At 41.5% G+C, this 21525-nt stretch overlaps 1 protein-coding gene across 2 annotated transcripts in view; it reads right to left on the bottom strand.

The window, feature by feature from the left end:
• The window catches only part of LOC110508871 (protein phosphatase 1L), a 29047-nt gene extending 7522 nt beyond the window's left edge, over positions 1-21525 (bottom strand). The window contains exons 1-2 of one of the 2 annotated variants that reach the window (XM_036966606.1): positions 20640-20709; positions 11881-11942 (exon numbers count right to left, since the gene is read on the bottom strand). Coding sequence is in view for 1 of the 2 variants with exons in the window: in XM_021589741.2 (XP_021445416.1) it covers positions 20640-21038 (399 nt within the window). In the remaining variant the exon portion in view is untranslated. Of the gene's footprint in view, positions 1-11880; positions 11943-20639 lie in introns of both variants that reach the window. The other variant, XM_021589741.2, reaches the window with a different exon arrangement.

The raw sequence follows: 21525 nt of genomic DNA, 5'->3' as shown, positions 1-21525 counted from the left end.
CTACATACAGCACTGGGTGAATGGAGGCAATATGTAAGAGATTTTAAAATGCATGCTCAAATGCACACTTGGTGTCTTTGCTCATTTCCAATATTAATTAATCAATGAATAATGACTAATCAATTACCATGGGCCAAACCCGGGGGGCATGAAGGTTAACACTGGTTTCCAGTGCTGTTAAAGAGACGGTCTGTTTCTCTTTATATATTCAAATTAGAACAGTTTGATTCCAAGAACACAGGATGAGATGTTACTATCCTTTGTGCAAGCACTCAGTAGTGTACCTTTGGTTCCTAGGGTATTTCGGCCTTTCACACTATACACCCTCCCCAAAGGCGGCCAGCGACAGGGTGATCAATCCTACGCTTGCGTCCCATTCCCAATTAGTCATAGAAGTTGCCTTGTTGTTGATAGCCAACATCCCATGGGACTATGCATGGCAGGGGCGTCCTCCTTCCTGAGTCAAGCATTGTTGACCGCATACCTCCTGGCCCTCTCACTTCGGGGCCCAGCTGGGGTCTTTCCTCTTCATCCAGAGCCACTGACTGCTGCCTTCTGCCGCCTCCGATACAGCTTTGATTGCCGAACGCTGGCTCTGGCCCTTAATTCCCAGGTCTCTAAGCAGTCTGGTTGTAGATGTTGCCACAAAACCTCTGCAGCCCACCTCCACTGGTCGGACTTCTGTGTTCCAGCCATGATGCCGTGCTTCGGCAGCTAGATCAGCATAGGGCAGATGTTTTCGCTCATAAGCCTCATCTACTGAGTCCTCCCAGGGTACTGTGAGCTCAATGATGAAGACCTTATTGAGCGAACGGGACCAGAGCACCATGTCAGGTCTTAGGGTAAATATCCTTGGTTTTACTACACGTAGAAATGTGATTTCAGTTGGATTTAAAGAGGTGTATTTTCAGTATTTGACTGATTATTTCTATTCTGATACATGGAAAAGAAAACAGAGAAGGAAGGTTCGCCAGGTGTTCTGTGCTGAATTATTCAACATCATTCAAATCTTCCTCTCCATTCCTCCCTCCTTCCTGCTCTCTTTTTTTAGCCATTTTCTTTATGTTCACTGCCTCCTTTCTCCTCAGATCATGTTCATCATATTGAATATTAATTCAGCTGCTGGAAGTTTATATATTTCATTATAGAAGCGTTCAAAACTCTTAAGACTTGAGACGCGACACACTCATGTCATCGTTTGCATATTCTTATACTTTGCGATCAATAGTTCTTGTGTTTTAATCAGTTCTGTAATCAAGCCATCCAATTAAACGAGGCAGATGAGATATTAACGAACAAACTCATTTCACTCATGATGATAATTGTAGGAGCAGATTGATTTGAGAGAGAGGAGAGGAGCATGTAATTAGGAAGTGAAATTGAATAAAATAAATGATTAAAACAGTCTTCATTAGTCACCAGTGTGAGTAATCTCTCGCTCTCTCTGAGTGTAATCATGAATTAGTTCAATTTGTTTGGGAGGAACACAGGGAGCCTTGAATAGTGAATGTAAAGTTACCCATCCAAGAGCCCAAATGACTAAGCCATGTATTCAACCTTTTTTCATTCAATTCAATGTATATTTTGCATCTTGAAATGATCTGACTTTGGTGATGAAGACCATTAAACTGCGAAAAGATTGAAAAAGGATAGAGTTCAGAATTTGCTACATATTTGTAGTTTAAGGACACACTGCTCAGACAGAGACAAGCTGTTCTGTACACGATATTTGTTAAGGAGACATTTTGCTCCTTTTGATACCAGGGGAAAGCAAACATTTATTTTAACTTGCAGAAAATATTTTGTAAAAAAGCAATTGAGCATGTGGGGCGGCAGGGTAGCCTAGTGGTTAGAGCGTTGGACTAGTAACCGGAAGGTTGCGAGTTCAAACCCCCGAGCTGACAAATCTGTCGTTCTGCCCCTGAACAGGCAGTTAACCCACTGTTCCCAGGCCGTCATTGAAAATAAGAATTTGTTCTTAACTGACTTGCCTGGTTAAAAAAAAATAAAAAAAAAAATAAAAATAATAATATGTGTCCTCACATTTACCACAAACCCCTCCTGCGACTTGAAGGCGGACTTCTACAGACTTGGGTAACTGAAAGGTTCATACTGAAAAGGTGAACATTTAGTCCTCTGAGTGTGTTGGGTTTGGTGCTTTCTCCAACTAACACATCTCTGTTACTGCCACCACATGTTTGCCAAAAGAGCTCAGCTCAGGATAGGTTAATTCAACACTCCCCCCAGCCCCTTCTGATAAAAAGTTCCACAACACAAACCCATATGCATGCGCTTATAACTCATTCACTCAGCAACCTAGTCTACTGTGCATGTTTCTCTTGACGTGCCTCTGGCAGTACTGACAATGTTGTGGAACCTTCCCCTCGTGATTTCTCAGGAGGACCAGGCCTTCCTTGTGAACCAACTCTACAATCAAGGGGGCCTGCCCGATGTAGGCATCGACGACTCCCTCCTGCGGTATTCTGGGCTCAACTAGTCGGTCGTGCTGCAGGACCACTCTGCCCAGCTGCTGGCCTTTGTGGGCAGCCAGGCCCCATCCTACGTGGCCAGCCTGGGTGCGGTTCTTGCCGGCCTGAGCAGTGTGCCCAACGCAGTGGGCATTGGTGCTCTGGTGGTCTCCATGATCTTAGAGATCAGCGCAGCAGGTCACGGGGAGCCCCAGCGAGACGTGTCCCACCTGCTCTGCCGTGTCTTTGCTGAAGAGAAAGCTTCAGAAGTGCGTGACCTGATGGAGGAGTACCTGAAGCGCTACCGGATGCATGTGGGGGCTAGTGAGCACCTGCTGAAGGACACGCGCCGTCTGGAGGCTGAGCTCAGCTTGCAGCTGACTCGTCTGAAGAACTCCATGCTGCACGACGGCCACATTAGCACGCGGGCACTCAAGCACTGGGTCAACAGAGCCGCCTTCCACTCCCAGATGCTGGTGCACCAAGCCCGTCTGGAGCAGGACAATGGGACAGCTGCCCATGCAGCTCTGGGCTCCTACCTGCAGGAACTACACCCCCTGCTGGCCGAGTACAGGAGTTACAGAAGCTCCAGCCTGGAAATGGTGAAAGATTGGTATGGTTCTTGTCACAAGCGGGAGCGAAGGAGGAGGCAGATGTGTTCCGGGGATTGTTGGCCATCATGTTCAGTTTGTGACAAAGAGACTGGCGAGACACGAAGCGTTCCACTCCTAAACAAAGATTCATGGTATCTACCAAGAAGCTATTGCAAACAGATCAAAGAGGCCTACCTCAATCACACATTCTCAAACTATGACCAGATCACAGGTATGAAGGGTTATTTCACAGCCATCCAGGTGAACCTGACCAACCTTATAGCTAAGCGTGGCATCTTCCATGTTCCCACACAACTGTCTCTAGCAAACCAAACCCAACCCAGGCAACAGGGTTGGAGTCGATTCACTGGTGTACAGATGGAAAAGTATTAATAAAGATGATCAAGTTACCCAGAAACCCCTGGATTTCAGATAAGAAGTTCTGACTTGAACGTGTGTGTTTTTTTTTTTGGGGGGGGGGGCTCTGATTTGTGTGTTCCTGGCAAAACTCCCACTGAGAACAAGGTCCACCTTCATAGTCATAGCTCATGCATGTCACTCAGTCACCATGACCACAGGAAGGGTAACAGGATCACGCATGCATGCATGCACACACACACACAGCAGGGGTGGTAAGGGGACCAGACAGGAAGGTTAAATATTTAATCATAGGATAGGAATAGTCTGAAAGTTCCAGATAGATATGTAAACAGCCTACCCTTTCAGACTCCACTACACAAGGCCAAGGACGTCCCTTATCTTAAAGGGTAGGTAGCATAAACGTAACCACATGTAACATATGGGTTTGCATTAGCATATGCATTAAAAGTCCCAATGCAAAGTTACACCTCACTTTTCTATTTGTTTTAGTTATTATATTTTAAAAAATCAGAATTCTGAATGCTGGAAAAAAACAGGCATGCCAGCCTACTCCCTATAAAGTAAACTGTAACAGAAATAACTTCAAATTAAACCAAATCGATTACACTAAGCAAACTTACAAGCAAATACTTTGTGTGTATTGTTTCTTGCAAGGTTGCTAGCCAGCTAGCCTGCTAACGTTACATTGCTATCAACACCTAGCGTACAGCTACATTAAAGTAAACCAAAGTTTTCTAAATATATAACGGCATTTAACCAGTTATCAAATAATGTTACTGGTATATGCAGTTATCTTAGCCAGCAAGCCATCCAGCTAAAGTTAAGTCATTTTAGCCTGCTAGCTAACCAGCTAACTAGCCAACCACCACGGTCTATGTAAGTAGTAAACCAGAGAACAACTAGTCTAGCACAGACAGGAACTCCCATTCCAAATCTTGCCTTCAACTGGTTATACTAAGCCATCAAAGTCCTCCTGGGTGAAATGATTACTGCATACAGTAGACGTGTGCAGGGTTCCCATGCTCGAAACTACTCGCTTCAACCTGACAAATCATTCCGACTTCAAAGCTTGCTTCTCAGTTTTGAGCCACAAATGAGTCATAACCCCGTCATTGTGGGTATTACTGCACTATGTGGGTATTACTGCATTAGCTACAAACAACGGAAAACGACTACAATACTCACTTGACTACTGATACCAAACGCACAGGAGAAAAAGAGTTGCAGTTTTTCCACATTATTGCATGTTTTTTTTTCTTTGTAGATGTACATAGTAGCTCACCAGCGCTAACACTTGGTCAGAAATATGTAAAAACACTAAAACATAACTGTTTGTAGTTATAGGTAACCAGATTGTGACTACAACTCAGTTACTGAGTCTTTGACCACACTGTGTTGTTGCTAGAAATTCATGCTTCTTTCCCTTTAACAGGATCTATTTGTAATTATTATTTTTTTTACCTTTATTTAACGAGGCAAGTCAGTTAGGATCAAATTCTTATTTTCAATGACAGCCTAGGAACAGTGGGTTAACTGCCTTGTTCAGGGGCAGAAGGGCAGATTTTTACCCTGTCAGCTTGGGGATTCGATTAGGTTACTGACCCAGCACTCTAACCACTAGGCTACCCGCCTCTAACCACTAGGCTACCCGCCACCCCATATTAGAATGTCATAGAGTGGAACTTTCAATGGTTGAAAGCAGGGCCTGGAACCGGTTCAGGGTACACAACCGAAAACCGGAAAATAAAAATTTTCAAGGAACAGAAATGGTTAATAACATTCTGTCAAGGCATTTTCTTCTATTCCCACAAAAAACGCCTATCCAAAGCCCTCAATCTGTCACTCAGAAAGTTATTCCAGTGTCTGCCTGCCAGCTGAAAATCTTTGCCTGTGTGTGCGTGTGTTTGGGCTACCTGTGTGTTTGGGCTACCTGCTCCCCCCCCCCCCCCCCAAAGAAGTATAGTCTACTGTACCGATGTTACCATAGTCTACTGTACTGATGTTACCATAGTCTACTGTACTGATGTTACCATAGTCTACTGTACTGATGTTACCATAGTCTACTGTACTGATGTTACCATAGTCTACTGTACTGATGTTACCATAGTCTACTGTACTGATGTTACCATAGTCTACTGTACTGACGTTACCATAGTCTACTGTACTGATGTTACCATAGTCTACTGTACTGATGTTACCATAGTCTACTGTACTGATGTTACCATAGTCTACTGTACTGATGTTACCATAGTCTACTGTACTGATGTTACCATAGGCTACTGTACTGATGTTACCATAGTCTACTGTACTGATGTTACCATAGTCTACTGTACTGATGTTACCATAGTCTACTGTACTGACGTTACCATAGTCTACTGTACTGATGTTACCATAGTCTACTGTCCTGATGTTTCCATAGTCTACTGTACTGATGTTACCATAGGCTACTGTACTGATGGCTACTTTACTGACGTTACCATAGTCTACTGTACTGATGTTACCATAGGCTACTGTACTGATGGCTACTGTACTGACGTTACCATAGTCTACTGTACTGATGTTACCATAGGCTACTGTACTGATGGCTACTGTACTGACGTTACCATAGTCTACTGTACTGATGTTACCATAGTCTACTGTACTGATGTTACCATAGTCTACTGTACTGATGTTACCATAGTCTACTGTACTGATGTTACCATAGGCTACTGTACTGATGTTACCATAGTCTACTGTACTGATGTTACCATAGGCTACTGTACTGATGGCTACTGTACTGACGTTACCATAGTCTACTGTACTGATGTTACCATAGGCTACTGTACTGATGGCTACTGTACTGATGTTACCATAGTCTACTGTACTGATGTTACCATAGTCTACTGTACTGATGTTACCATAGTCTACTGTACTGATGTTACCATAGTCTACTGTACTGATGTTACCATAGTCTACTGTACTGATGTTACCATAGTCTACTGTACTGATGTTACCATAGTCTACTGTACTGATGTTACCATAGTCTACTGTACTGATGTTACCATAGTCTACTGTACTGATGTTACCATAGTCTACTGTACTGATGTTACCATAGTCTACTGTACTGATGTTACCATAGTCTACTGTACTGACGTTACCATAGTCTACTGTACTGATGTTACCATAGTCTACTGTACTGATGTTACCATAGTCTACTGTACTGATGTTACCATAGTCTACTGTACTGATGTTACCATAGTCTACTGTACTGATGTTACCATAGGCTACTGTACTGATGTTACCATAGTCTACTGTACTGATGTTACCATAGTCTACTGTACTGATGTTACCATAGTCTACTGTACTGACGTTACCATAGTCTACTGTACTGATGTTACCATAGTCTACTGTCCTGATGTTTCCATAGTCTACTGTACTGATGTTACCATAGGCTACTGTACTGATGGCTACTTTACTGACGTTACCATAGTCTACTGTACTGATGTTACCATAGGCTACTGTACTGATGGCTACTGTACTGACGTTACCATAGTCTACTGTACTGATGTTACCATAGGCTACTGTACTGATGGCTACTGTACTGACGTTACCATAGTCTACTGTACTGATGTTACCATAGTCTACTGTACTGATGTTACCATAGTCTACTGTACTGATGTTACCATAGTCTACTGTACTGATGTTACCATAGGCTACTGTACTGATGTTACCATAGTCTACTGTACTGATGTTACCATAGGCTACTGTACTGATGGCTACTGTACTGACGTTACCATAGTCTACTGTACTGATGTTACCATAGGCTACTGTACTGATGGCTACTGTACTGATGTTACCATAGTCTACTGTACTGATGTTACCATAGTCTACTGTACTGATGTTACCATAGTCTACTGTACTGATGTTACCATAGTCTACTGTACTGATGTTACCATAGGCTACTGTACTGATGTTACCATAGTCTACTGTACTGATGTTACCATAGTCTACTGTACTGATGTTACCATAGGCTACTGTACTGATGGCTACTGTACTGATGTTACCATAGTCTACTGTACTGACGTTACCATAGTATACTGTACTGATGTTACCATAGTCTACTGTACTGATGTTACCATAGTCTACTGTACTGATGTTACCATAGTCTACTGTACTGATGTTACCATAGTCTACTGTACTGATGTTACCATAGTCTACTGTACTGATGTTACCATAGTCTACTGTCCTGATGTTACCATAGTCTACTGTACTGACGTTACCATAGTCTACTGTACTGATGGCTACTGTACTGACGTTACCATAGGCTACTGTACTGATGTTACCATAGTCTACTGTACTGATGAATACTGTCCTGACGTTACCATAGTCTACTGTACTGATGTTACCATAGTCTACTGTACTGATGTTACCATAGGCTACTGTACTGATGTTACCATAGTCTACTGTACTGATGTTACCATAGGCTATTGTACTGATGGCTACTGTACTGATGTTACCATAGTCTACTGTACTGACGTTACCATAGTCTACTGTACTGACGTTACCATAGTCTACTGTACTGATGTTACCATAGTCTACTGTACTGACGTTACCATAGTCTACTGTACTGACGTTACCATAGTCTACTGTACTGATGTTACCATAGTCTACTGTACTGATGTTACCATAGTCTACTGTACTGATGTTACCATAGGCTACTGTACTGATGGCTACTGTACTGATGTTACCATAGTCTACTGTACTGATGGCTACTGTACTGACGTTACCATAGGCTACTGTACTGATGTTACCATAGTCTACTGTCCTGATTTTACCATAGTCTACTGTACTGACGTTACCATAGTCTACTGTACTGATGTTACCATAGTCTACTGTACTGATGTTACCATAGTCTACTGTACTGATGTTACCATAGTCTACTGTACTGACGTTACCATAGTCTACTGTACTGACGTTACCATAGTCTACTGTACTGACGTTACCATAGTCTACTGTACTGATGTTACCATAGTCTACTGTCCTGATGTTACCATAGTCTACTGTACTGACGTTACCATAGTCTACTGTACTGATGGCTACTGTACTGACGTTACCATAGTCTACTGTACTGATGTTACCATAGTCTACTGTACTGATGTTACCATAGTCTACTGTACTGATGAATACTGTCCTGACGTTACCATAGTCTACTGTACTGATGTTACCATAGTCTACTGTACTGATGTTACCATAGTCTACTGTACTGATGTTACCATAGTCTACTGTACTGATGTTACCATAGTCTACTGTACTGATGGCTACTTTACTGACGTTACCATAGTCTACTGTACTGATGTTACCATAGTCTACTGTACTGATGTTACCATAGTCTACTGTACTGATGTTACCATAGTCTACTGTACTGACGTTACCATAGTCTACTGTACTGATGTTACCATAGTCTACTGTACTGATGTTACCATAGTCTACTGTACTGACGTTACCATAGGCTACTGTACTGATGGCTACTGTACTGACGTTACCATAGGCTACTGTCCTGATGGCTACTGTACTGACGTTACCATAGTCTACTGTACTGACGTTACCATAGGCTACTGTACTGACGTTACCATAGTCTACTGTACTGATGTTACCATAGTCTACTGTACTGATGTTACCATAGTCTACTGTACTGACGTTACCATAGGCTACTGTACTGACGTTACCATAGTCTACTGTACTGATGTTACCATAGGCTACTGTACTGACGTTACCATAGGCTACTTTAGGGGTTCCCAAACTTTTTCACTCTGGGTCCCCCTTCCAGCATTGGGGAACATGTAGCGCCCCCCGTGCGTGCATGAGCCCCGTCAATTTTTATGTGCACAAGCACTGTTCATGACAAACTGTTCACACCCCTCTTGTTGGTGGAGAGAATTGTGCAGGTTTAAAGCTTATTTCCTGCAATTCTACACATTTTGTCATGGAGTGCAAAGAAAATGTTGCAGTTTTGAAGAAAAATGTATTGCAATTATATACATGTCTAATGAGTATTGATGTGATATTTAAGGCAACAAAAAAATTACAACAATATTTATGGGAAACCTAAATAAAAAAACGTTAGCTGACATGGTCTAGTTGATCTGGACATTTATGACAAGTTATAAATAGCTCTCTAAGGTATGCAATGACTAACATGACAAGAGGAACTGATGTCGAAATTGCAGCTTGTGCATTCTACTATTCCAACTTTCACACTGACTGCTGAAGTAATTTAATTAGCTTACTACTGTTGATTTCACAGGTTAAAAAAGGACCAGAAAGGAACACTATAAACCAGTTTCTTTTTTTGTTGTCTCAAACCGGTTCAGAACATTATATTGCTGGTCAAAACAGTGGAATGGAACGGGAAACAACTGTGGTTCTGTTAACAACAAAAAGATTGGAAAATAATTTTGGTTCCAACCCCTGGTTGAAAGTCAAAGTTGGTTTGTTTAACTGGCTTTGGTTTTCAGAGTGCTTTTTAAATTGTTAGAAAATGCAATGTAACAACAAGAATGCATGAAGCATGCACGAGAGCATCAGCTGTTCAGGACAACTGTGTGATCACCCTCTCCGTAGCCGATGTGAGTAAGACCTTTAAACAGGTCAAAATTCACAAGGCCGCTGGGCCAGACGGATTACTAGGACGTGTATTCCGAGTCTTCACTGACATTTTCAACCTGTCCCTGACTGAGTCTGTAATACCAACATGTTTCAAACAGACCACCATAGTCCCTGTGTCCAAGAACATTAAGATAAGCTGCCTAAATGACTAACGACGTCTACAGCCATGAAGTGCTTTGAAAAGCTGGTCATAGCTCACATCAACACCATTATCCCAGAAACCCTAGACCCACTCCAATTTGCATGCCGCCCAAACAGATCCACAGATGATGCAATCTCTATTGCACTCAACACTGCCCTTTCCCACCTGGACAAAAGGAACACCTATGTGAGAATGTTATTCAGTGAATACAGCTCAGCGTTCAACACCATAGTGCCCTCAAAATTAATCACCAAGCTAAGGACCCTGGGACTAAACACCTCCCTCTGCAACTGGATCATGGACTTCCTGACGGGCTGCCCCCAAGTAGTAAGGGTAGGTAAAAACACATCCGCCACGCTGATCCTCAACACGGGAGCCCCTCAGGGGTGCGTGCTCAGTCCCCTCCTCTACTCCCTGTTCACTCATGACTGCATGGCCAGGCATGACTCCAACACCATCATCAAGTTTGTCGATGACACAACAGTGGTAGGTAGGCCTGATCACCAACGACGATGAGACAGCCTTTAGGGAGGAGGTCAGAGACCTGGCCATGTGGTGCTAGGACAACAACCTCTCCCTCAACTTGATCAGGACAAAGGAGATGATTGTGGACTACAGGAAATGGAGGGCCGAGCACGCCCCCATTCTAATCGAAGGGGCTGCAGTGGAGCAGGTTGAGAGCTTCTAGTTTCTTGGTGTCCACATCACCAACAAACTATCATTGTCCAAACAAACTAAGACAGTCGTTAAGAGGACACGACAAAGCCTATTCCCCCTCAGGAGACTGAACATATTTGGCATGGGTTCTCAGATCCTCAAAAGGTTCTACAGCTGCACCATCGAGAGACTGGTTGAATCACTGCCTGGTATGGCAACTGCTTGGCCTCCGACCGCAAGGCACTACAGAGGGTAGTGCGTACGGTCCAATACATCACTGGGGCTAAGCTTCCTGCCATCTATACCAGATGGTGTGAGAGGAAGGCCCTAAAAATGGTCAAAGACTCCAGCCACCCTAGTCATGGACTGTTCTCTCTCACACGACAAGCGGTTCCGGAGCAAAGTCTACGTTCAAAAACCTTCTTAACAGCTTCTACCCCCAAGCCATAAGACTCCTGAACAGCTAATCATGGGCTACCCAGACCCCTCTTTTACACTGTTGCTACTCTCTGTTTATTATCTATGCATAGTCACTTTAACTTTACCTACATGTACATATTATCTCAATTACCTCGACTAACCAGTGCCCCCGCACATTGACTCTGTACCGATAACCCCTGTATATAGCTTCGCTATTGCTATTTTACTGCTGTTGTTTAATTATTTGTTTCCTTTATTTTCTATTTAACACTTTTCTTTAATCTTTTTTTTTCTTAAAACTTCTTAAACCATTGTTGCTTAAGGGCTTGTAAGTAAGCATTTTACTGTAAGGTAACCTGTTGCATTCGGCGCATGTGACAAATAACATTTGATTTGATAACAGCCTAGAGAGAACTGCTAACTGCTAATTCAGCCAAAACATGATGCACATCTTGTTGAATAGCCAACAATTACAACTAAATTAAACTTCTCCCACAAAAGATAAAAAGGTAGAGAGGATGAATCTACATGAATCTCAAATTTGATCAATTTTAAAAATGGAAGACTTGAATACCTGTTACAGTGGTCACCAACCGGTCGATCTCCAAGCCACTCCTAGTCGATCACCAAACATTTCTGTAAAAAAAACAACGATAAAGCCTTGCCTTCCTATTTAATTTTTTTCTCTCTGTTGGCGGTAGGTGCACCTGATTCAGAAGCCCTGCGCCGGGAAGGCAAAGAGTTCTCATTAAAAACCATGACTAGAGAGAGACTAAACAAATACAACAAAAAGCTGCTGTTTTCATTAGTAAGTTCATGTTTAAGTTGTTATTCAGCACTGTCAACAATTTGTCAACAGTTTTATAAGACATAAAATGCATGTTCTCCGTAATTCCACTCACGCTACAACCAGCACTGCAGCTGCAATGAATGAGTGTAGTAAAGTGTTTCGATAAGCTTGTGTTGTTAAAACTTGTTAGGGCTAGGGTATTTTTTCTGAATTTCCGCCTGACTGATGTGCCCAAAGTAAACTGCCTTGTTACTCAGGCCCTAAAGACAGGATATGCATATAATTGGTACCATTGGCGAGAAGACACTCTGAAGTTTGTAGAAATGTAAAAATAATGTAGGAGACTATAACACAATAGATATGGTAGGAGAAGCTGCAAAGAAAAAACAACCAGAATTTTTATTTTTGAGAGCCCATGCTCTTCCATTATAACGTATAGGGACTAAGTTAAATCCAGCTCCCAGATTGCAATTCCTATGGCTTCCACTAGATGTCAACAGTCTTTGTTCAAGGTTTCAGGCTTGTTTAATCCAAAACGAGGAAGAATTCTGTGTTTTGATACAGGAACACAGAGCTGGAAAACAGTCTGTGTGCGCACGATGAAGAGGATGGCAACCTGCTAATATCACTTTTCTATTGAACATACTTCTTTCCGTATGAAATATTATAGTTTAATTACATTTTAGGGTACCTGAGGATTACATAGAAACGCATTTTGACTTGTTTTAACTTCTTGACGCTACCCATCCCTTAAGCAGGATAATTGTCATCAGAAACCGCTGAATAGCATAGCGCCACAGTCAAATAATATGACTAAAAATATTCATATTCATGAAATCACAAGTGCAATATTGCAAAACACAGCTTAGCCTTTTGTTAATCCACCTGTCGTCTCAGATTTTGAAATGATGCTTTACAGTGAAAGCAATCCAAGCGTTTGTGTAAGTTTATCGATCGCATGACAACTTTAAGTACACTTAGTATCAGGTATCTTGGTCACGAAAATCAGAAAAGCAATCAAATTAATCGTTCACCTTTGATGATCTTCGGATGTTTTCACTCACGAGACTCCCAGTTACACAACAAATGTTCCTTTTGTTCCCTAAACATGATTTTTATATCCAAAAGACCTCCGTTTGTTTGTCGCGTTATGTTCAGAAATCCACAAGAAAGAGCGGTCACGACAACGCAGACGAAAATTCAAAATAATATCCATAATGTCCACAGAAACACGTCAAACGTTTTTTATAATCAATCCTCAGGTTGGTTTTAAAATATATATTCGATAATATATCAACTGGGAGTTTAGGTTTTTCAATGGGACAGGGAGAAACAATGGCCACTTTACTCTGTTGCGCAAAACTCACTTTGAGAGCCCCCACCTATCCATTTACGCAATGTGATCTTTCTCGCTAATTTTTCAAAATAAAAGCCTGAAACTATGTCTAAAGACTGTTGACACCTTAGGGAAGCCATAGAAATAAGAATCTGGTTGATATCCCTTTAAATGGAGGATAGGCATGCATAGGAACAGAGAGGTTTCAAAATAAGAGGCACTTCCTGATTGGATTTTCCTCCGGTTTTCGCCTGCAATATCAGTTCTGTTATACTCACAGACAATATTTTGACCGTTTCGGAAACTTTAGAGTCTTTTCTATCCTAATCTGACAATGATATGCATATTCTAGTTTCTGGGGCTGAGAAATAAGCAGTTTCAAATGGGTACGTTTTTTAGCCAAAAATGAAAATACTGCCCCCTACACGCAAAAGGTTAACCAAGTTTAGCGGTAGCTTTTTGGATTCCTTTCTCTGCATGTTGAATGAATGGATTACTCAAATCGATGGCGCCAACTAAACTGACTTTTTGGGATATAAAGAAGGATTTTATCTAACAAAACGACACTACATGTTGTAGCTGAGACCCTTTAGATTGCAAATCATAGGAAGATTTTCAAAAAGTAATATTAAATCGCTATTTGTGAATTTATGAAACGTGCTGGTTGAAAAATATTTTGATGTGGGGCGCCGTCCTCAAACAATTGCATGGCATGTTTTCGCTGTAAAGCCCATTGTAAATCGGACAATGCAATTAGATTAACAAGAATTTAAGCTTTTAACCGATATAAGAGTATGTACCTAAATATTAATATCCATAATTTATTCATTTGAATAGCTTTGATAGCTTTGATTATTTATTTGAATTGCGCGCCCTCCAATTTCACCAGAAGTTGTTGACAGGTGTCCCACTGACAGGACGCCTAGCCGTCAGAAATTTTAACTTTTTATGGCTGCAGGAGCAGTGTTGAGTAGCTTGGATGAAAAGGTGCCCATTGTAAACGGCCAGCTCCTCAGTCTCAGGTGCTAATATATGCATATTATTATTATTATTGGATAGAAAACACTCTAAAGTTTCCAAAACTGTAAAAAATATTGTCTGTGAATATAACAGAACTGATATTGCAGGCGAAACCCTGAGGAAAATCAAAACAGGAAGTGGCTTCTATTTTGAAAACTCCACGTTCCATAGCCTTCCATTGCTCCATTTAAAGGGATATGAACCAGATTCCTTTTCCTATCGCTTCCTCAAGGTGTCAACAGTCTTCAGACATAGTTTCAGGCTTTTATTTTGAAAAATGAGCCAGAGCGATAACATCGCGTCAAGTGGTCACATGAGTTTTGCTCGCGCAACAGAATTTGGATAGGTATTGCTTTTCCCTCTCCTACCGTGAAAGACATTTGCGGTTGATATATTATCGATTATATATTTTTAAAACAACCTGAGGATTGATTATAAAAAACTTTGACATGTTTCTGTGGACATTATGGAAACTATTTGGAATTTTCATCTGCGTTGTCTTGACCGCTCTTTCCTGTGGATTTCTGAACATAACGCGACAAACAAACGGAGGTATTTTGGGTCTAAAAATAATCTTTATGGAACATTTGTTTTGTAACTGGGAGTCTCGAGAGTGAAAACATCTGAAGATCATCAAAGGTAAATGATTAATTTGACTGCTTTTCGGATTTTCGTGACCGAGCTACCTGATGCTAAGTGTACTTAATGTTTTATCGTGCGATCGATAAACTTTCACAAACGCTTGGATTGCTTTCGCTGTGAAGCATCATTTCAAAATCTGACACAACAGGTAGATTAACAAAAGGCTAAGCTATATTGCACTTGTGATTTCATGAATATCAATATTTATAGTAATATTTATTGTATGTTATGCTATGCTATTCAGCAGTTGTTGATGACACTTATCCCGATATCGGAATTGCAGCCATAACAAGTTAATAAAGGAATATTTTACTTTCTCTGGTCATAGGAGTAACAACATGAATTGGTGCATGAGGCAGAAATAATGCAATGCGACTTAAGTTTCACCATCAGCTGGAAGACTGTCTCCTTTTCTCAGTGTAGGAAGGGATAGAGGAGGGACGGTGAGTCTGGTGAGAGGCAGCCTCATCGCTGCTCTCTCCCTCACCTCAGACTGACCATCAGCTGGAAGACTATCTCCTTTTCTCAGTGGAGGAAGGGAGAGAGGAGGGACGGTGAGTTGGGTGAGAGGCAGCCTCATCGCTGCTCCCTCCCTCACCTCAGACTGACCATCAAATGCAGAAAAAAAGTGAATTATTATGCTTACTCAGCTGTGCCTCACAAGAAATACAACAAATAATCTATTACCAATGTCTTCATACACCTAAAATGTGGTAATATAATTTCAAAATGGTCAGAGGAACCACATTGCCAGGGCAATTCAAGCATACATAGCCAATGACCATGTATTGGGCCTATAGCCTACTGCACAAACCTCATGGCTATATACAGTAACTGTTTTTAATTGGATAATGTTGAATAGGCTTACTTTTTTAAAGTCATGCAAAAAAAAGTGGTAGATCTTGGCTTGCATTTTGACTCAGAATGTGATCTTGACTCCAATGATTCCCACAGTTGTGTCAAGTCCATTCTTGATACACACAGGAAACTGTTGAGCGTGAAAAACCCAGCAGCGTTGCAGTTCTTGACACAAACCGGCACGCCTGGCACCTACTACCATACCCCGTTCAAAGGCACTTAAATATTTTGTCTTACCCATTCACCCTCTGATTGGCACACATAGACAATCCATGTTTTAAGGCTTAAAAAACCTTTAACCTGTCTCCCCCTTCATCTACTCTGATTGAAATTGATTTAATAAGTGACATTAATAAGGGATCATAGCTTTCACCTGGTCGGTCTATGCCATGGAAAGAGCAGGTGTTCTTTAGGTTTTGTCCACTCAGTGTAAATCTTTTAGTATTTTGATTTGGACACAGTCACAATACTAAAGTGGCATTCGTGACTTCTAAAACACAGATGTGTAACAGTGTGTAATAGAGTAATAGTATTGTAATAATGTGTAATAGTGTTTGTGTAATAGCTTTGTTATAGTGTGTAATAGCTTTGCAATCGTGTTTGTGTAATAGCTTTGTTATAGTGTGTAATAGCTTTGTAATAGTGTGTAATAGGGTGTAAGAGCTTTGTAATAGTGTCTGTGAGAAAGAGAAACCTGGCTACAAGCTCACTGTGGACACTGAATTGGCAGATGGCTCCCTATACATGTGGTCTGAAGGCTACCTTGGGCATTCTCTGACCCTTGACAGTCAAAGGAAGAAAAAATGGTTCACACCATGTGCGACACACAAAGCTTCAAGACTGGTTCTTTGTGTGGGTTTGCAATTCAATTCCTATGTCTTTGAGCTGAGGACAACACACAAAAACACAGAGGGTGATTCTAGTTTCATCAAAGGGTAGTAGTGGTAGGCGACATACACAGGGCCTTCTACTAAATAGTGAATAGGCCAGCGGAGAGACCCTGTAAATCGTACTGCAGAGGATTTAGATGCTGCCTACTCAACTTAGATTCTGGTCATGGTTAGGATGGCCTAAGACCGTGTGACTTTTAAAATGCTCTGTTTGATAGTTTAATGTACCCTGAAAGCTGGAGTGAGAAGATGTTTTGTTTGGACTTAACTCTCTCATTCCAAATCCAATGAGGATGCTGTGCTGACCACAGACGCTAATGATGTTCAAAAGCATCCTTTGTGTTTTAAGCTAATATTTCTAATTAATGGTGATAAACATATAGGCCTCTTTTACCAGGCTATGGATTTGAGAAACACTTACCCAGTGGGACCCATCATTCAGGGCAAGTGGGGCAGGGCCCCGCCTGTTTTGAGACCCACCTGTTTAGCTAAAAAAATAATGGGTTGCCTGTTTTGCATGTTATTTTGGCATTAATATGTGTCACATAACAGTTCGCAAACAATGTAAAAACGAAATAATTTAGTTAATTAAGCTGCATACAAACATGGTCTCTTTTTTTGCTTTCTTGAGTAAGGCAGCTCCAAAATCTAAGTGTTTTAGCCTAGCTCAGTGATTTCTGTGGTGGTGGGTCAGCCAGCGGAAAATACGGAGTGTAGGGGTTGGTAACGTTCTCTAGTTGCGATGTGATTGGCTCAGTGTTCTGTCACTCATGGGGACACTACTTCACCGCAAAATCTACGGGGAGAGCTCATAAATTCAAGCCCCTTGGGTGCTGCCGTAGATTTACATTAGAATTGCCCATCCAAGAAGGCTCAAGGTCATTGGCCACAGATAAATTACGTCAAATCTCGTTATATCTACCGTAGCTTTGGTTGAACTGATCATGTCAACATCATACTTTCAAAATCTTAGCTAGCAAGCTAGACAAGCAGTCATCTTCATGAATCAAGTTGACAATTTATTGGAAAATCCTTTTCAATCCTTGTCATATGAAGAGAAATTATAGATCAAACGTATTGGTGCTCATCGGCCATTGGACATAAACATTACACAACAAGTTGTAAATCGCAAATTCAACAATGAGTGGTTTGGAAGGAATCAGTGGCTAACTGTGAGTGTTGCAATCACTAGCCTGCTATTCAGTGGAGTGGGTGTGTGTTCCAAGTCTGAGTTTAATATGGCTGCAGGGGCAGTATTGAGTAGCTTGGATGAAAAGGTGCCCATTGTAAACAGCCAGCTCCTCAGTCTCAGTTGCTAATATATGCATATTAATATTGGATAGAAAACACTCTGAAGTTTCTAAAACTGTTTGAATTATGTCTGTGAGTATAACACAACTCATATTGCAGGCAAAAACCTGAGAAATTCCACTTCCTGTTTGGATTTTTTCTGGGGGTGGCAGATTTTCAACCAAGCTCTCATTGAAATTACAGCGAGATATGGATGAGTTTTCACTTCCTACGCCTTCCACTAGATGTCAACAGTCAATAGAACTTTGTCTGATGACTCTAATGTGAAGGGGGGTTGAATGAGACAGGAAATAGTCACCACTGCCACGAGTTGACCATGCTTTCACTATGCGCGTTCACAGGGGAAGGACCTGCGTTCCACCGGTCATCTGAAGTCATTCTAATTCTCCGGTTGGAATGTTATTCAAGATATATGTAAACAACATTCTAAAGATTGATTCAGTACATCGTTTGACATGTTTCTACTGACTGTTACGGAACTTTTAGACATTTCGTCACGTTATAGTGGACGCGCGAATTGTTTACCAAACGCGCTAACCAAAGTAGCTAATTGGACATAAATAACGGACATTTTCGAACAAATCAAGCATTTATTGTGGACCTGGGATTCCTAGGACTGCATTCTGATGAAGTTCATCAAAGGAAAGGGAACATTTATCATGTATTTTCTGGTTTCTGTTGACTCCAACATGGCGGCTAATTTGGCTAATATTCTGAGCTCCGTCTCAGATTATTGCATGGGTTGCTTTTTCCGTAAACTTCTTTTGAAATCTGACAAAGTGGTTGCATTAAGGAGAGCTATATCTATAATTCCATGTGTATTATCATCTGCATTTATGATGAGTATTTCTGTTGAAACGATGTGGCTATGCAAAATCACTTGATGTTTTTGGAACTAGTGAATCTAATACGCCAATGTAAACTCAGATTTTTTGATATAAATATGAACTTTATCAAACAAAACATGTATTGTGTAACATGAAGTCCTATGAATGTCATCTGATGAAGATAATTCAAGGTTAGTGATACATTTTATCTCTATTTCTGCTTTTTGTGAATGCTATATTTCGCTAGAAAATGGGTGTGCTTATTGTGGTTTGGTGGAGACCTAACATAATCGTTTGTAGTGCTTTTGCTGAAAAGCATATTTGAAATCGGATACTTTGGTGGGATTAACAACAAGATTACCTTTAAAATGATATAAGACACATGTATGTTTTTGGAATTGTAATTATGAGATTTCTGTGGTTTGAATTTGGCGCCCTCTATTTTCACTGGTAGTTGTCATATCGATCCTGTTTGCGAGATTGCAGCCAAAACAAGTTATAAGGGTCTCTTTTCCAACCTTAAAAGGATAAACATTAATATGCCATGGGACAGAAAAGGTTGAATAGATTGTCCATGCTGTCAATCCAGCATTACTTCTGCGGCGCTCATAACAACTGGAAACTGGGAAATCTCATTTTCAGTGAGTTCAAGACAACTGCGGAACTCTGGAAAAAAGTGAGCCCTGACTGGGAAAATAAGTTTTGAAAGGTCATCCAACTCGGAATTCCAAATCGAGAACTCGGGCCTCTTTCTACAGCGCCGACCTGAAGTTCACCGACATCATGATTGTTTTTTTTCAGTTCCCAGTTGTCTTGAAAGCACCATAAAACCAGAGAACGGCAGTCATTGATTACAAAATGTGGCCACAAGAAGGACCGCCGTGCCAACTTCCTGTTCAAGCTAGCACAGCAGGTGAGTCCAAAAATGTATTTTATGCTGCTGCATAAATTGTGTAATAGTCTGTAGCTAAGAAAGTAATACTAAGTGCATGTTGTGTAGTAAGCTGTTAGTAGCCCATGTGCCTCACCCTAATAATTTGGTCCCTTTCCCCCTCATAATTTAGCCTACTGTTCTGACTTGGTGGTGCACATGTAGCCTATAGCCTGTTTTAGAGAAATGTCATCAAACATTGTAAGAGCTTTCATTGTCTGCTTATATGCCCCCTTTATTTATCCTACGGTTCTGACTTGGTGTTCTGGGAGAATACTGTAAGAATGGCCCATGTTCTGAATTATTTTGCTGTACATTTCAAAAGTACTGAACAAATAGTTCTTGACAATGACAGTCCTAGCTCGGATTGCCTCTTATTCGCTCGTTGTTCCCTTATGCCATAGTTTGTACATCTCAATTGTCAGTAGAAACCACATTTGTTTAAACAAGTCATATCAGTTATGTTTTTTTAAAGGCAGTAAAGGAGGCTGAATGAACTGTTTCGCTGCCAGACAAGACTCCGCTGATAGCCAGGTGTAGCGCTGGGGAGGATTCATTCACTCCATAGTGCTGAATAGAAAGCTCTGCTGTTGGGACAGCTTTATGTAGGCCCTAACGGTTGTAGTGCAATGAATGTATTGTTTAGTGTTGTGTTGTGGCTGCATCTAAAAACCTTTGGGGAGTTTGCCCCATCAAGATTTACATGCTAAAATAGCCACTGCACCTACCTCACCACCGTGACCGTCAAATATCCCGAATATAGACGGGTGACTCTTGTTGGTGATGTCGGTGAGCACCTCGAATCGGTCCTCCATGTGGTCGCGCCGCCCCTGAATGGAGTACACTGCTACATTGTTGTTTTTGAAGTCCCAAGTTTTGGAGAACTCCGCATCTAGGACATTCAGCCCCCCCAACCTGTCGTTTTGCATCATCTCCGCCACTTTCCCCTTCACCATGTTCACGGCATCCCGGCTGGACTTGACGATGGTCTTCACCTCGTCCGTGTGGAAGAAGTAACTCCATAAGGCCAAGCTAATGCATAGCAGAAACAATGTCTCTGGCCTGAGGAGGAAATAACGCATGATCCGACCCAGAAGAGACAACAGCGTCATTGTGTCTCCTATCATCACACGCAAGAAAACTGTTGACGGTTGCCTCTCTCGTGCAGGTCAATTCACTCCATTATATCCGTTCAAGGGAAAAATAAAAAACGTCCACCATCAATGTTTGATGTCAGAACTGCTATAAATATATCAAACTGGCTTTAAATTGTCAATGCAGGCTATTTCCAGCCTTAACGCTCAACGGAATGTAACACTGAAGAGCAAGAGCGAATGACGAAAGCGGGCTTGAAAGACAAGTGAGACTGTCCTGGCTCGCGAAATAACAGCTGAAGCACGAGGATTCGCCGAAAAAACTCGTAATGAAGTCGCTGTAGTCTGTAGCCCATTGTAGGCTTCGCGAATAACGGGAGACGACCCACCGGAATGTGAGGAGGAGTTGTCACCAGGGGCGGAGTAGGGGTTTCAGTTTCGGTGGCCTGTTTTTGCGGTGACCCCGTTTCTTGTGTGGGAAACGCTCCCATTCAGCCTCTACTCACCCGCGTCAACAACA

The sequence above is a fragment of the Oncorhynchus mykiss genome, chromosome 28 (assembly GCF_013265735.2).
Source record: "Oncorhynchus mykiss isolate Arlee chromosome 28, USDA_OmykA_1.1, whole genome shotgun sequence".
Lineage (NCBI taxonomy): Eukaryota > Metazoa > Chordata > Actinopteri > Salmoniformes > Salmonidae > Oncorhynchus > Oncorhynchus mykiss.
This window is presented reverse-complemented; position numbering and strand designations above follow the sequence as displayed.